General features: G+C 53.7%; 1 protein-coding gene across 1 annotated transcript; it reads right to left on the bottom strand.

Moving 5' to 3' along the window:
• Positions 1-2,802: 2,802 nt before the first annotated feature.
• Positions 2,803-16,729, bottom strand: NCS54_01362900 (Hypothetical protein; the record flags this gene model as incomplete). Its single annotated transcript, XM_053158810.1, has 3 exons — positions 2,803-8,078; positions 8,181-16,323; positions 16,376-16,729. 3 exons carry the CDS (start codon positions 16,727-16,729, stop codon positions 2,803-2,805), a joined length of 13,773 nt encoding a protein of 4,590 aa, XP_053014785.1.
• Between the last annotated feature and the right edge of the window lie 234 nt (positions 16,730-16,963).

Raw genomic sequence — 16,963 nt, forward strand, 5'->3', positions numbered from 1 at the left:
GTGTCCTGCCATCTGGCAAAACCTGGTTCACGGAACCACCCGCCTGTAAGGATGAGTGAATAGCCCTGAGCACTTCTTTCTCATAAGATGGGCTATTGAGAAGTTTGAGAAACGGGGTTGCTTTGTTGTGGTTTTCTTTGTTAGGGTCAGCCCCTAACTTGAGCAATGCGTCGATAGTTGAGGAGAAATAGACCAAATTTTGGGAAGCGTAAGCAGATATAACAGAATGAAGCGGTGTGTCACCATCGTCATCTTGAACGGACGCGTCGGCGCCTTGGTCGATGAGCATTTCAATGAGACTAGGGTGAGAAACGGCAAGGTGCAAAGGAGCACGCCCTAGATTGTTTTTTGAGTTCACGTCGGCCCCAAACTGAAGAATAAGCTTGACGAAGTGTAAATTTCCCGTGTCGGCTCCGCAGTGGAGGGGCGTGTTCCCATTGTGATCTCGAGTATCAACAGCAGCCCCGGCGCTAAGGAGCAAGCGAACTCGGTCTAGATCATTATCAAGAATGGCTTGATGCAGCTGGGTCCTGCCTTGGCCATCCTGTGCGTTCTGTCCAGCATGGAACAAGCTGGCTTCCTGAGTTCCCTGGCCAAAGCCGTCAAATTGAGACGCAGAGAACGCAAGCGATGAAAGTTGGGGTGTCGCGAAGTACAAGTCGCTGCGTCCACTATTGAGGGCAGATGTGGCTGGCAAGTTACCCGGCAAACTGACTTCACCCTGGAAACCATCGAAGCCTTGTTGATTCAATAAAGCTGCAGCAGGGCGTTGGCTAGGACGGTTGGAAGGGCGCGATCTCTTTTTGGGCTTGGGAAAGGCCTCAGTACTATACTTCGTGTAGCCCCATTTCTTGAGCTGGGTTCGATAAGACCGCTCGCTAAACAAGTGTCAGGGATACGAGGCACTGTAGCTTGCAAGAAGGCGACTCACGATGCAATGAAGCCGTGCTTACCCTTCACCAAGCGCATAACCTCATCAAGTGGTTTATCCTCAGTTAGGTAAAGTTTCCTGATCTCCTCCTGAAGCGGCTCCCAATCTTTCGTCATCGTGCGATTGCGCCAGGGTAGAATAATACATGTGCGATGAGGGTAGCCGAGCAGTTGACGTCCCTGTGGAAACATGGAGGAAGCTGGTCTTGTCGCCAAAGGCAAGCTCAGGGCGATGGCCCCGTTCTTAAGGCCTCAAGGCACTAAGCTCCAGGCCCCCTTGATGACTGGAAGCTGAGACATGCATGCACCAACAGCCAGTGAGAGGTCAGGACCACATCCCTCATGCACAATCAATTTCTGCAAAATGCAAAATGTAATATTTATGTGTGTTAATTTCTAAAGGGGATGGACCTTGCACCGCCAGAGCTACCCCAGAGGTTTGGCTTTGGAGTTATGCACTTTGCAGCTTTGAACCTTCATTTTGCAGCCTAAAACTGTGAAATGCAGATTTAGCCGCTTACTCCATTGCTTACTGCTAGCACATTTTCAGGACGCTCATCAGCACAATTTGGCTATACAAAACTGCATTTTACGTTTTGCTCGTCCAAAGCGGTTAGATATGAGGCTGCAAATGGGCCTTGGCTACGCCTGAGTCCTGTTCGCCTTTTTGTCGAGTACGCTCCTGGCTTCCATCTCTCTTTGCATACAAGAAACATAAATACAGCCGTAGTTCCTTTCAAGCATTTAAGCTATCAGCATGCTCTTCGACATTTCTCCATTGCTTGCAAGCTTCCCCAGCGCCCTTCAAACGAAGCCACAAAAGGCGTACTATTTTTCTTCACTTACAGCGCTCTCTTGTCACAAACATGGCCTCTCCATCCCACACCGCGGGTCAATGTCAGACCAAGAGCGATAACACCAATTCGTTCGTACCATCTCTCTTACCCATCCCTTGATATTCTGTTGGACCTCAAACACAATCACCCCAGCTTTGGTCTATGTGCCATTGCTGTTTTTCTTCGATTGTTCTAACAGATTACCTGCATCAGTGCCTCCACATCCATGCCGCCACCTCTTCAACGCACCACCTCGAAGCTCGACTGCTCCTCTCTGAGCAAGCCTCCAACAAGCCCCATCAACGAGCCGCAACGACCCAGCATATCTTCGGAGGTAGTTCGAGGCCTCCACTTGCTTAGTCTTGATATGCCGCAAGCTGCTACTGCCAAGGTAGTGGCGGCCTATACCAACTTGCTTCCAATGGAGAGGTTCCTTGCAGAGACATGTGGCATTGATGAAGGAGCGCCTTTACAAGACGTTGTTGGCATCTCCAAGACTTCAAGCTGTGAAGTCAACGCGGGATCCTTCAAGTCGGAGTAGGATAGCCTCCTGAGTGCCTTCTACCCGGAAGGCCTATATCTTCTTGTGATGGTACCTAGGCATGGGGAATTTATGTAAAGGTGTTCTCCTCTGTAGTCTTTTGCGGTAGTCAGCGCGGACTATAGACAGGTCGCTTGTTAGAGTAGGTTGTTGGGGACAGCTATTCCAGGCCCAAGCAACGAACAATGCACGTCTATCTCAAAAACAATACTCTCCTTAACTCCATGACAAAAGATGTAGCGAATAACAATAATAACTACAATAATATCTCCTAAATAATAAGTCTTACAACAAACCCTCGTTCTAGTAGTTCTTCCTGATAAAATAAAAAGGGTTAGCACCTCAGAAGCACGTCGGGTCGGGTCTCATGTTTTGACACTTTCCACTGCGTTTCGGACTACCCTATATCTCCAAAAACATGTCACGTCGGGCCACCCACTTTCCATGCCTTCTTCCCTCTTCCTCCCGTCCTTATTCCCATCTCTAGTCTGTATTTCACCCCTCAATTATCTTTTCCAACTCAGATCCGAAATACGATACCATCTTGGCAACTATGTCTTGAATTCCCACATCACTACCACTTACTGACACTCTGACATCTTGATCTTGACCCACGATGACAGTGAAGAAGAACTGGTGTGGGTACAAGTGGGGTGTCTCAAGCCCTTCGATAGCAGATACAGTGGACAATGACGACTCGGTGACAGTGTAGTAATCTGAAGCGAGAGGTTCGCTAAGCCTGAACCTGCTGAGCACCTTGCTTTCTTGCTCATTTTTGGCGTTTTCTCCCACGTAGATGACGTTGAGGTACGAGTTGAACCTGGGGCAGAATTTCTGCACACCATCTGCCTGCGCAAACTTGGTGAGCTGCGCCAAATGGTCCTGCACAGAGTCTAGCGCATGTTCAGACTCCAAGTCCACGCAACAAGGTGTAAGAGTCAAAGTTGGCGCGCTCGCGGCCGTCAAGTCAAGGGTTTGCGTCCCGTCTGCGGAAGAAAGAGATCGCGAAGCATGATTCAGGCCGAACGTCGGGTGGGAGCATTTCGTGAGATGACCCAGTGCCTTTGCGTAGGCAAGGAGGATGGCGGCTGATGTGCGTGCATTGCGCTTGATGACGTTCTGGGGGATGACATCGGGATAGATGGTTTTGAAGTTCCGACCAAGAGGCGACGTTTGTTCCGATGCTGATGTATCGCTGTTGAGGACGGTGTCTTGGGCGCGCGAGAGATGATTCCTCCAGTACGCATGTTCTGCATCAGGTTGTCTGATGTCTCTAATTTGACCAACTGCGTCTTTGAGAGACACGCGAGTCTCCAGCACCTTGCCAACATTCAACAGATCATTCAAGTCGTTCTCAATCATCTTGATACTCCATGCGTCGTACAGCGCGTGATGCAGTCGAAGCACAACTGCCTTCCCGTCTGAAGCCTCCAGGAACGAGAGGCGAGCAGGAGGCTGCCTGAAGTCGGACGGCTTGCCATTTTCCTCGCTGACGTGCTCTTCGATCAAAGCTCGGATGGGCTTTGACATGTCCTTGAGTGTTGTAAAGCCCCGACCCTCTTTCCCACTCAGCGTAACTTGTACCAAGGCCTTGCCTGTCCAGACGAAAGTTGTCCGGAGAGCCTCGTGGACCCGGCAAAGCTCAGCCCAGGAGCTCGCAACTCTCTGTGCATCGATGGAGTGATCGACTCGGTACGCCCAAGGAGCCTCGAAGAATCTCTTGCCGCTGTGTAGCCACTGCTCCAAGTGCGCACGCTGTCCTGCGAGGGTCGGCAGGATGGACTTGACGTTCTCCTTTGTAAGCCCGAGATGCTTTGCCACCAACTCCTTTTGTTCTTCCTCCTGGACCAGCAACTGCGGTTTCGGCTTCTGTGCCATGATCTTTGGTGCCGATGTCATTTTCTTGGCCATGTCACGGACGCTCGCGCCTTTGATGATGTCAAAGACGCTCATGGTGATTCCCATCTTCTTCCTTAGGAGCTTTGACAGGCGAATGGCCAAGATCGAGTCAAGGCCGACATTGACCAGATTGGTATCATAGTCAACGTGCTTACCTTTACACCTTGTATCGAGCACCTTCTTGACCAACTCTAGAACAGCATCGGCAGTTGGAGCTAGACCGTTCAGACCAACTTTTTCGCTCGGAGCGCTTCCGTTAGGGGCGGGCTCTGTCTTTGCATCCGCCTTCATGAGACTCATATCAAGCATCGGACCCTCTGGCTCACCCGCGATGATGAATCTCACCGCAGCCTCTAGGCGACTCCCCAAGGCTCTTGCTTCCATTGGTGCCATCTTGGCTCTCAGTTTACCACGAAGGGCGCTGTCCTTGATCTGGAAGCTGGCAATGAGAGGGTATTCGTCATAAGCAGGTCCATTGTCTTCTGCCTGGGTTTGAGCAGGCTTGAACAACGGTTCGTCGCCGTCGGTCTCTGCAGATCCCACAACACCGTCAAACACAAACAGACTCTGGAACAGGCTCGTAGGGGCGTCTCGGCTTGAAGACCTCCACAGTGTCTGGATCTTTCTGAGAGAGGCCATAGAGTTGTCACCCTTCACCTCGTCGTTCAGTCTTTGTATCCGAGTCAATGCCTCTGCAACACCGACGGCGGTCCCCTGATCCGCCAGATTGATCCTTATGGGTACCGTGTTGATAGTAGGGCCAAGCATGGCATCGTCAGCGAAACCGCCGCCAGTCGCGATGACCTCTCCGTAGACAACATCTCCTTGTTGATACACGGACTCGCATAGTACCTTGGCCCAAGCTAGCTGAAGCGCCGCCTTGACCGTGACGCTGAGTTCCCTGCATCTTGCCTGTAGAAGTGACAACTCCTGCTCACCCAGCGTAAAGTGGAAGGCGGATGACGCCTGAAGTGAGTCTTTCGGGAAATCAAGTGGCGTGTATTTGTAGTCTTGAACCAGGTTGGTCCAGAAGGAGACCGAGGCTCTCTGCGCAGTGGCGACTGTCTTCGCAAATGGTCTGAACAGATGCAGTGTAGCTTCTTGATCATGGCCTTGGAGTCGCTTGTGGTAGTTTTCGCCCAGGATACGCCACAAGGCCTGGATCGATGCTGCGTCGTACAGGGCGTGATGAATCCTTAGCTGCACCCTGCCGGTTTTGACTACCTGACAACTGACAAGATCGCTCTGTTCAGTAGGAGACACAATACCAACCCAAGGCGCTTCATCATCTTCTGTGAATAGGAAGCGCGTCCTCAGGATCTCGCAGGCTTGCACTGTATCGCCAAAAGCAGCAAAGAAGTTGTCTAGGCTGGGAGTGTCTGCTGCCAGAGCGCGTTCGGAGAGTTGGATGGTGTGGATATAGGTGTAAGCGTTGTCCTCGACGGCTAAAGATGCACTGAGCATACTCTCCTGAAGGGGCGTTGTTACGAACATGAGCTCCTTGGCCAGTCGTTGTAGAGCCTTGTCGTACACGTCTTGCTCGTTGACGCTGTTTGTGAGTCCGCCTTGTGTATCTTGTTTCTCATCGGGGCGGATGGCCTCAGCCATTGCTTCTTGAACAAGTCTTGCAGTACCTTGGATGGTTCGGGCCTTGATGACAGCATCAGGAGAGAGCTTGATCTTCTCTTTCTTGTTGATGAGCTTGACGAATGGAAGAATGGTGATGGAGTCCAGTCCGATCTGATACAGTGAGGTCTTTTCCGGTATGTCTGCCGCGTTCAGATGCAGGAGACGACTGACGATTCTCTTCACGCAGGCCAAGGACTCTTGATAGCCTTTGTCTGTCGAAACTGGCTCAGAAACAGCTGCAGCAGGGGAGTGTTGGGCAATGTGAATAGACGTGTTTGCGTCATGTTGCACCGAGACAAAGTCCTCGACTCTCGCGTTCTCGTCGGTTGAGCTGCCCACAATCTTCTCGAACAACTGGCCGATGTCATCCAGCTGCGGTGTTGTCAAGGCACCTCCCGAAGAAAGCGTCAAGGTGATCTTGCCGTCGGCATGCAGATCGACGTCAATGGCCAAAGCCAGATCACTCTTGCTCTGGGTGCGCACAAGACTCATCTGTCCTGGTTCAAGCTTCGCCTCCCGCTTAGGGACAACGTTGATGCTGAGCAGACTGTCGAACAGCTTGTCCTCGGACCCAGCCCAACGCTGTACCAATTCCACGCCAACGAGGGGCATCGCACCCTGACAGGCGTAAATGTGTGCCTCGTGGACTCTCCTGGCGAGTGTGGGTAGGGTCTCGTTGCCTTGGAGATTGAGCGATTGGATCAAAGTGTTGAGACACGGGCCGACGAAGTTGTCCACACCTGGGATGATATGGTCAAGCAGAGGCCGGAATGACATGACGAAGCCGTAGAGGATCGATGTTTGTCGACTAAGTTGAGCTAGACAGAGGGAAGTCGCTAGCTGGAAGACAGAAGAGACTGATACCGGTATGTCAGTTGTTTGAGCTTGTAGCTTGGCCTTGAGTTGGGTAACCGTGTAGCCAAGTGACAGGGTTGAACGAGCCATGGCGCCACTGGTGTTGTTTTCGGCACCAACACGGCACGGCTGCAAACCGCGTAGCCTTGCCTGCCACGAGCGCTTTGCGGATTCCATCTGCACGTCCGAGAGGTTGCAAAGATTAGAGAGGCCTGTCAACGCACTGAGACTTGTACCAGCGATGGGGTTCTCTCCGCTGTAGCTCTGCTCAAGCCTCTTCCGAAGCACGTCGATAGCCACACCATCAAACAAGGCGTGGTGGATCTTCAGTGAGACGACAGTTTCACCGGAATCCTCTGTCTCTCTAATTTGAAGCCTGATCGGTGGTCGCACATTCATCTGGGCCACGATGTCGACGAGGTCTTCTCCGCTGTCGAATGGTGAAGGAGGCGATTTGAGGACAACTTGGAGGATCCGACCATCATCTTCCCGCTGAACGAAGCAGGTTCTTAGCATGGCCTCAGATGCAACGACTCGCTCGGCTGCCTCTTTCCATCTAGCGACGTCCGTGCCGTGGGAGAGATGGTAGTGGAACTGTGCCACGTACGGGACGTCGTTGTCCTCGTCGCCCACGCTGTTGGCGCTCAGCCAGACCAGAGACCTGGCGACAAGGGCGGATTGTAGAGGCAAGCAGGGCAAGACAGCTTCGATGTCTTCAGGACTGAGACCGAAAGGAACTGGACCAAGATCCACCACCCTGGCCGTGTTGACCTCTTGCGACGGCGCGTCCGTCGTTACCAATGTGCTACTCAAGTCTTGATCGGCCAATCGAGCTAGGGTTCCCACTGTGCACGAAGATGACAGAATTTCTGCCATCTTGAGATTGAGGAAGCCTCGAGTTCTCAGGAGAGATAACAGATGAACAGCCGAGAGACTGTCGATGCCCAGGCGATGGATGCTGCTTGTCGCCGTGGCCTTGACATTGACACCCACAGCCTCCTCCACAGCTTTCACGACCGCCGACTCTCTGGCACTCAGAACATCATCGGTGTCCAGAGATGCAGGTTCGTCTTGGAAATTGAGGATGTCGGTTGCCAACTTGGCCAGCTGCTTGGTGTCGACCTTGCCCGAGGCGGCCAAGTAAGGGATCCTTGAGACCCAGTGCAGCGTGGGTACCATGAATGCCGGTAGCCCAGCTTCGCACTTCTGCTGGATCCTCTCCAGTAGTGCTGTCATCGCCCGGCTTTGGTTCCTCAAGGGCTCGACCTCGGCTTCAATCTCGCCCTTCAGCAGACTTGTCGCCTTCCGAGCCACGAATCCCAATAGTTGCTGTGAGCTGTCGGTGCCATTGCCAGCCACGGTAGCGGCAAAGTCAAGGTCGCCCTCGCCTACAGCAGCTTACTTCAGAAAAGAGACGACCTCGTCGAGTTCTAGCCTTTGACCACGGATCTTAGCCTATTAGTCCGCTCTTCCCAAGAATTCGAGGGTACCATCGTGCATCATCCTCATCATGTCGCCTGTTCTGTACATTCTCTTCTCACCACCACCCAATAGCGTGGTGGTCTGGAAGCTCTTCGCGTTCTCAATAGGTCTATCCAGATAACCCATGGCCACCTGCGGACCAGCAATGCAGAGCTCTCCGGGCTGTCCTCTCTTGGCAATGACCTGTCTGTCCCCAGTATCAGGACACAAGAGCAGGGCTTCAAGGCCCTGTAGCGGAAGTCCGAGATTACGGGCGTTGGAGTCGTGATGCACGGCATGACCCAAGCAGCCGATTGTGACTTCGGTTGGCCCGTAGAAATTGAACAGAACAGGCTCATGCTGCTGGCCCTCTTGGCGGCTCGACCACAGGTCTAGAAGTTCACTCGACGCCTTTTCTCCGCCAGTCGTCACCACCTTGACCGAGGGCACTTGTTCAGGTCGCAGTCCCAGCTGGGTCAAGACAGAGGGCACAGACCCGAAGTGCGTAATTCCCAGCTCGTTGACAACCTCTTTCATGCTACCGATCATGGCCGTACGGTCCTTGCCAATGACGAGGCGGTAGCCCAGGTGCCAGGGTACAAAGAGTTGTGTCAAGTGGGGATCGAAGGCCCGGGACGTGAGGTTGAGATATTTGCCGGCACCCCCGAGGTTGGCCGTGCTGGGTGAACACTCAATCAAGCGGGCGCTGAAAGAGGCAATGAAGTGACAAAGGCTTTTGTTGGAAACACGAACGCCCTTGGGGCGGCCTGTGGAGCCTGATGTGTAGAGAAGGTAGCCACCGTGGCCGGGTTGTTCAGGCTCTATCTGAGAAATGGGCCAAGAGAGTACCTCGTCGAGGTCTGGGATCAGCAATGCGACTGGGTCGCTGTCGAGGTTCAAGTCCAGGCCACCGAGTAGTTCCTCCGTGGTAATGACGAGCTTTGCGTTGGCGTCACGGATAAGGAGCCTCTTCCGCTCCAGAGGCAGCTCTTCATCCACAGGGAGATAGATGTAGCCTGCCCTGAAGATGGCCAGGGTTGCTGCAAGCGACTTGAGGTCTCTGCTCATGTACAGAGCAACGATGTCGTCGGGCTGGAGACGGGGCTCGTGAGATGCGAGCTTCGAGACGATGGCGTTGGTGAGGATGTCCAGCTGGGCGTAGGTGATGGTTTTGGTCACGATCTCATCTTGATCTTCGTCTGACTCTTGAAAAATGACCTCCTCGGCTGCGATCCATTCAGGATGCTCGGATGCATGCAGAGAGAGTCTCTCAGTTGGGTTGGCTGCGCTTACATGGTCAGAGGCAGCTTGACCACTAATGGAAACGAAACTGCGGTCCATTTTATGTTGGAGTTCCTCGAGAGGGAACTGGGGTGACTCCAGCATAGCTTCGGCCTGGCCGATGATCTGGCCCATCATGAGATCAAGCTGTGCTTGCGAGATGCGACGCCCGTCGCCAGTGAGTTCAATAGTACCGTCGGCTTCGAAGATATTCAGGGCAAGAGGATGTTCCACGTTGAGCGACAGAGCTTGCCCTTCCTCCCGGAAAATTTTCTGAGTGGTATTGTCCTCAGTGGCCGGGTGATACACAAAGAAGCCTGGGAAAGGAGCGTTGCTACTCCCGCTGCTCTCGTTGAGCATCTTCTTGATGTCCACAGGATGCAGGGCATGCGCGCTCCGGAAGAGCTTGGCCGAATCGCCCGTCATCTCGCTCCAGAGCTCCTCGGCTGAGGAGGCATTGCCTCGGACAACAACGGGAATGGTGGCCATGGCAGGGCCCATTACGCGGGCGAGATCCGGGTGAAGAATCCTCTGCGACACGACCTGACCGAACATGACGGCCTTGAGCTCTAAGTATGAAGCAAGAACGCATCCGAATGCAGATTGCAGCAGTGTCGGGAGGGTGGGTGAGGTTGAGGTAAATACATGAGGGATGGCCCTCTTTGAGCTGAGGATTCTCTGTATCTGCTTTTGTCGGGATTGTGTCATGTCAGGGAATGGGGCATTCAAGGCACCAACGGTCTTCCTGAGATCCACTAGATGACTGTTCCACAAGGAAGAAGCCTCGCTCCGCTGGGCAGCGGTTGGCAGAAGACCCAGCTCCATACCCCTCTCAAGTTGCAAGACGCCGTCAGAACTGCCCTCAACTTGCTCCTCGTAGAACTTCGCGACTGTGTCAAGGAGGATCTCTGACGCGACAGCGTCGTACAGAGAGTGATGCATGCTTAGCATGAATTTGCAACCACCCTCAGCAAATGTGACGGACCAAGGGGGTAGGGTTGTCCTTGTCGGCGTGAGTTCCATCTGCAGCTTCTCAGCCCAGCTGGCTAGATCCTGGTCTTTGTCCCTGGATAGCCAAGTCCAGTTCACAAGTGGCTCGCGCCGAACGATCTGCAGGATCTTAGACTGGATCCCGAGTTGAGAGGACCACGTGACGATATTGATGTTTTCCTCTGTGCTCAGTTGTGTGAGAGGAACGAAAATGGTTCGAAGGATGTCGAACCTCCTCGCAGCTTCAGTCCATGCCGTCTTCAATCGATCGCCATCAATCTCGCCCAGCTGGCTCAGGTCAAACACACGATGCGCCCAGTACGCCTTGGGCTCTAGCATCGTCTCCACGATGAGTGATTCTTGCACTGGCGTGGCTGGTAGGATGCACTGCGTGTCGTGAGGCCGCATGTCACCGCGGAGCTTGTCGGTCAACGTGTCCTTGATAGAAGCTATCCAAGAGGGAGTTTCCGGGGACACCACACCGTTGGGCTGCCCCAGCTGGTCTGGCTGCTCGCCGACAACGACGTCGACCAATTCGCCGAGATATCGGCACCGCATTAAATCTAGAACTCCAATCATGCGATTCAGCTGCCGCCTCAGGGACCACGCTAGCTTAGTGACTTGCAGAGAACTGAAACCCAATGAGGCCAAGCTATCATCTGGAGCCAATGATTCAGCTGCCACCTGGAAATGGTCGGCGATGATCTGGAGAACAGAGAGTTGCGCCTCGGTCCATTGCAACTTCGTCTGCTGGCCGTCAGATTCTGCCGAGCCATCTTTTACACCCAGACTACTTGGATCTGATTCCTCGTAGATCTTTTGCAGAGCTTTGCGGTCGACCTTGTTGGACGCCGTCCTCGGCATCGTGGTTTCGAGCACCACGACGTGTCCGGGTACCATGTACGTGGGCAGAACATCTCTAGCCCTCTGGAAGACCTGTGTTCTAATACTGCCTGTGTCAACCGCAGCTTTCTTGACCGAGATGAACGTGACGACGACTTTGTTGTTGCTGTTGTCACCTGGAAGAGGGAGATAAAGCGTCTCAACGTGCTCAACAGCCGCCTCCTCGTCTTTCACACTCGTACAGGCAGCGCTGATCTCACTCAGCTCAATGCGGATGCCAGTGATCTTGATCAAGTCATCGTTTCTTCCCAGAAACTCGAAGCCGTGGTCGTTGAGACGCACCATGTCCCCTGTGAGGTAGATGCGCTCGTCAATGCCGGGACCTCCCTGGATAAAGGCCTTGGTCGTTTTAGCTTCATTTGCTAGATAGCCCTTTGCGACCTGGGCGCCGCCCAGAGCTAACTCGCCGACTCCGTATCTTGGGACGAGCTCCCAGCGGTTGTCGACCTCGCGGACAACATAGGCCGTGCAGTTTGTGAGAGGGAAGCCAACATTGGCAGCCTTGGCCTGATCCCTGCTCCTACCGTAGAAGCGTCTCAGGGTAGAAACGACAGCGTTTTCGGCCGGACCATAGGTGTTGTACGCGCGAGTGGTGATACCAGGAGCCGCCCATGCCTCGGCGACGTCTTCTGTGAGCTTCTCGCCAATGAAGGTGACGTATTGTAGAGTCGATCCCCTGATCTCTTCAACGTCGATGCTCGCACCAAAGGACGGGGTGAGATGAGCATGAGTGGGACAGGATTTCCAGATGAACTCGACGAATGTGCCAAGCATCAGTTCTCTTGTGCCACTGATGACGCTGCCTGCCAGACCCCAGGTGTAGAATAGGTCCTGCACAAAGACGTCGAAGCTGTAGGCGCAGAATTGCAGCGTGCGTACTTGCTCAGTCTTGTCGTCATGCTCAACTTGGACTTGCAAGTCGCGCATGGCTTCTGCCGCCGCGGAATGCTGAATCATGACTCCCTTTGGTTCGCCAGTGGTGCCTGATGTCCACAGGAGATAGGCCAAATCTTTGCCGCCGAGGGTGCCTGAAGACATGACGCTGCGACGCGGATCAGGTCTTGTTGAGGACTTGTGATGGGCGTACTGGTCGAGAAGAATGATTCGCACACCTTCCAGACTTTCGTGGTCGAGGCAAGGCTGGACCAAATGCAATGATTCAGTGGTTGTGAGCAATACCTTGCTCTGGGTCCGAGCGATCAGCGAAGTCCTCCTCTGCACAGGGGACGTATCATCAATGGGGCACCAGGCTGAGCCAGCCTTCAAGATGGCCAAGATGGCGACGTAGAGTTCAACGCTGCGTTGGAGGCAGATTGGGATGATGTCAATGTCTTCCTCGCGCAAGATGTTTGCTAAGCCATTGGCTCTAGCGTCTAGCTCTGCATAGCTCATCTCCACTGGAGGCGAGTCTAGGGACGTGTAGAAGCTCAAGGCCAAACGGTCAGGGGTTGACACGGCTTGGTCCTCGAATTGGGAGTGTAGTAGCTCTGCTCGATCCTTGACTCCTTCTGGCTTTGCAGCCGGAACTGTCCCTTCTGCAGAGAGCAAGCCCCTAGGCAGGCTTGCTGGTAGCTTTTGAGCCGTTTCATCAGGGAAAGAGTCAAGGATGGCCTCGGAGAGTGCTGCAAACTGCCTCACGATGCATGTCGCCGAGGGCGCTGAGAGGGCATCCCCGCGATATGTCAGCTTGAACGTCATCTTGTCGAGCTGCCCTGGCAAGACCTCGGCAAACATAGCAAAGTCGTAACGTATGGCCGGATTCTGGATCTCAGTCCAAGGGACAGGGACTGCCTCATGATCAGATTGAGGATATGCTTGCAAGGCTAGGGCAGTGCTATACGGTAACGTCTTGAAGATGCCAAACGATGTGTGTCGGTGGCTCTGCGCTAGCCTCGAGGAAGATGCAAGGTTTGTGACAAGATCGCTGATGGTCTGCTTCTCGGGTAGGGCCACGCGGCATGGCACCACAGAAAAGGTGGGTGCGTGGGAGGGCAGATGAGAGCCTGATATGACGCTTCCAAAGACGATGTCTCCGGTATCCGCTTCAGAGAAGAGTTGTAAGAGCAGGGACCAAGACGCCTGTAGAATGGACAGAGGAGATGCGCCCAAGGCCCTGCTCTTGTCTTCCAAAGCTTGCCACGAGAAGTCGCTCGTGAACTGGACCATGCCATGCCCAGGCTCTGATGCTTTGGATCCATTGCCGCTCAGGGCATCAAAGCTCTCAGTTTCCCAGTCTTTCACTAACTCTCGCCACAAGTTGTCCGTCTCGGGATTTATGTTGGACATCCACTCCAACACGGCCTCGTAGATGCCTTGTCTCGGTAGAGGTTCCAAACCAGCATACCGCCTGGCTATATCGCTCATGAGCGCCTCAAGCGATGCGCCGTCGCAGATGCAGTGAGCAACGCTGATGATCAAGAGACCAGTACCGGACTTAGGCTCAATTATTTGTGCGTGGTACAGTTTCTGAGAATCGAGGGAGATGTTCTCTTCAGCCAAGTCGAGCCAGGTTTTGACATCGCCAACACTTTCTCTTCGATGTACAACCCGGTTCGAGTTGCTGCCCAATCGACGCCATGCCTCTGGTGATAGGATGACCTGGGCAAAAGGTGACAGCGAATCGTCGCACGGCAACATTGCACATCGGTAAATGGCCTGCTCAGTCATCACAGCCTCGACAACCCCCTTCAGGGCCTCGGACGAGACGTCGGGTTTGAGGTTCAGAACAGAATGGCTGATGTAACTGCGTTTATCCATAGCCAAGCTCACGGCCAGCTGACTCTGTGTGCATGTTGCGGGCAAAACCATCTCAACCTCGGCCTCGCTGGCAATGTTGAGCTTTTCGAGGGCCTCAGGCATGTGTCTTGAAGAAAAGTCGGCGAGTTGACGCTGCACCTTGGCCAAACCTTCTCCATTTTGCACCGAAGAGAAGAATACGGAGCGAATACTAGCTCCAGAATCGAGAAGCGACGCCAAAGATGGCTGCAGGTGTTTTGTAGATCCGGAGCTGGGCCATTTCTTCCTGATATCACGCAAAAGCCTCATTGCGCGGAGACTGTCCATACCAGCATCGGCGAGCGGCGTGGTAGCCGTGATAGTGATTGAGTCAGCACCCAGAACTCCTGACGCGATATCGACGAGGTCTTGCTCCAGCTTGGCATCTTGGGGGCCCGGCAGGGGCTCTTCTTCAGCAGGCTCTGGCTGTTGCGATATGTGATCGTGTTTCAGAGTCTCCCGCACGTATGCCGAGGCAGCTTTGCGATCGACCTTGCCAGATGCAAACTTCGGGAGTGCGTCGACTCGAAGAAGCTTGAAGGGCCTCATGTAGTTGGGGAGGTATCGTTCGGCAGCCCCGAGACATTTTCGGCGAACAGGTTCGAAGTCAAGTTCGGAACAGACAACGAGGCTCACAACCTTTTCGGAGCCAGCTCCAGAAGTCTCTTGTTTCCAGACACAGGACAACACTTCTCGTACGCCCTCGACTCTGCTAGCCAGCACGCTATCGATCTCGCCCAACTCGACACGTCTTCCGCTGAGTTTGACTTGATCATCAGATATCCTGCCCAGGAACTCAACAGCGGGCTCGCCGTGGGAGTCCCAGACAATTCTGGCTCGATCGCCAGTTCTGTACGCCCTGCCCCATCTCTCGTCGTCCACGAAGGCGCGGCTTGTTTCGTCGGGACGGTTGAGATATCCCTCCCTGCTCACTTGGGGACCGGTGATGACAAGTTCTCCTACAGCCCCCATGGGCACAGGGCTCAGGGTTTTCGACTGCTCATCGACGATGAGGGTGCCGCATGTAGCTAGGGGCGTTCCCAGAACGGAGCCTCGCTGATCTGCTGGAACATGGGCCTGGGCGATGCAGTAGATGGCCGTCTCCGTTGGTCCGTAGCCGTTGTAGATGCCTCTAGGTTTATGGCCATGATCCTCAGTTGGATTGTTGCGTGCAAAGTTTTGCAGTAGACGTGCATTTAGCGTCTCTCCACCAACCAGGAGACCTTGGAGTGACGCGGGGTCCAACAAGTTGGCAAAAGAAGGGGTGATGTTGGTCATGTCGGCCTCGAGAGTTGTAACAGTCTTGTCAATGTCTTGCAAAGTGGACTCGCGCGGGGCGCAGCAGAGCGTTGAACCTGAGCTGAGTGTCCAGAAGATCTCGAAGAGGGAAATGTCAAAGGTAGGAGCTGCACCCTGAAACCATCTGATAGGCTCTGGTGATGTTGGTGAGGGAAACCCATAGTGAGAGCTCAGGGCGGAGATGGTGCATGCTGCTGAGATGTGGCTAACAACCACACCTTTCGGCATGCCAGTGGTTCCAGAGGTGTATAGGATGTAGGCAGCGTCAGTCTTCTTGATGGATGACGACGGCTGTCTTTTCGATATGGCGTCGCATGCTGCGAGATATGGAGTCACGCTGATCGTGGTGATAGCAGTGGATCGTGGTAGCGTTGATGTAGCCACCAGAACTGCGGCTGGCTTCAGATCCTCCATCAGAGCTTCCCGTCTCTCTTCAGGGGCGTCCACGGGTATGGGACAGAAAGCCATGCCAGCCTTCAGTACAGCCAAGTAGCTGATGTACAGCTCCGGGCAGGGTCCTATCAGGACAGCAACTGTCTTGACTGAGGGTTGTGACTGCGCGACCAGATCAGCCGCCAGGGCGTTTGCTGCGTTTTCGACCTGTTTATAGGTATATTGGATCCTCTTCCCACTTTCGAGGCTGACGAGAAAGTCCAGGGCCGTCCTGTCGGGATGTTCTATAGCACGTTGCTCAAACCACCAGTGAAGGAGAGCAGGTCCAACTGGCTCCTCGGGGAACAAGGCGAGAGGTCTGGACTTTGGTGGAAAGTTGAGCGCAGAGGGCTGTGTCCATTCTTCCTTCAGGCCAAGGATGAGGTCATCCAGCGTCCTGCCCAGGGCATCAAGAGCTGTTGCAGGTATGAGGTTGGCCTGAGCGGCCAACACTACTTGTCCGGTTGCTGCATCTCTGTGCAGCTGCAAGGCCTAATCTGCATGTCAACTATATGAGCTACCAACATTGTCCAGATTAACGCACCTTTCCCTTGCCAATCGAAAAATCGGTCGGGATGTCATCAAGATTAGCACATTGAATGAATTCAAATGTTGACCTCCCATCATAGCTGGAACGGGCCAAGATGAGCCCACCGCGTGTAGAATCTTGAATACAGTATGGCTCATCGTGATCAAGCACCACTATACGCGAGACGAGCTCTACAAAGGCTTTCACAGATTTCTGCTCGTCGGGACCTTCCTCGAGAGAACTTGTCCAATGTAGTAGCTGAGGCTCATCTCTAGGTGTTTCTGAGTATAGGGTACCCAGTTGTTGAAGAGAATGTAGTGGCCGGAGCCGCGTGACTGGTGGCTGGGGCTTGGATGCCATGTCGTTCATGTTGCTGTTGATCTTGCAACTATCTAGAGAGTGCATGACCATTGAGAAAGTCTACTGTTTAGTGTATTATGCCTGACTACATATTCAAACACTACCGAGCAAGTGCCGCGATCGGTCACACAGTGGAACAATTGAGGTACCTATCCTGTACTTGCCTTCAAGTATCCTTCAAGTATCTGCCCATCCATATTACCTCATCGCTCTCCATACTTTACATCAAGGTCGTCATGGCTC

The sequence above is a fragment of the Fusarium falciforme genome, chromosome 11, assembly GCF_026873545.1.
Source record: "Fusarium falciforme chromosome 11, complete sequence".
Taxonomy (NCBI): Eukaryota; Fungi; Ascomycota; class Sordariomycetes; order Hypocreales; family Nectriaceae; genus Fusarium; species Fusarium falciforme.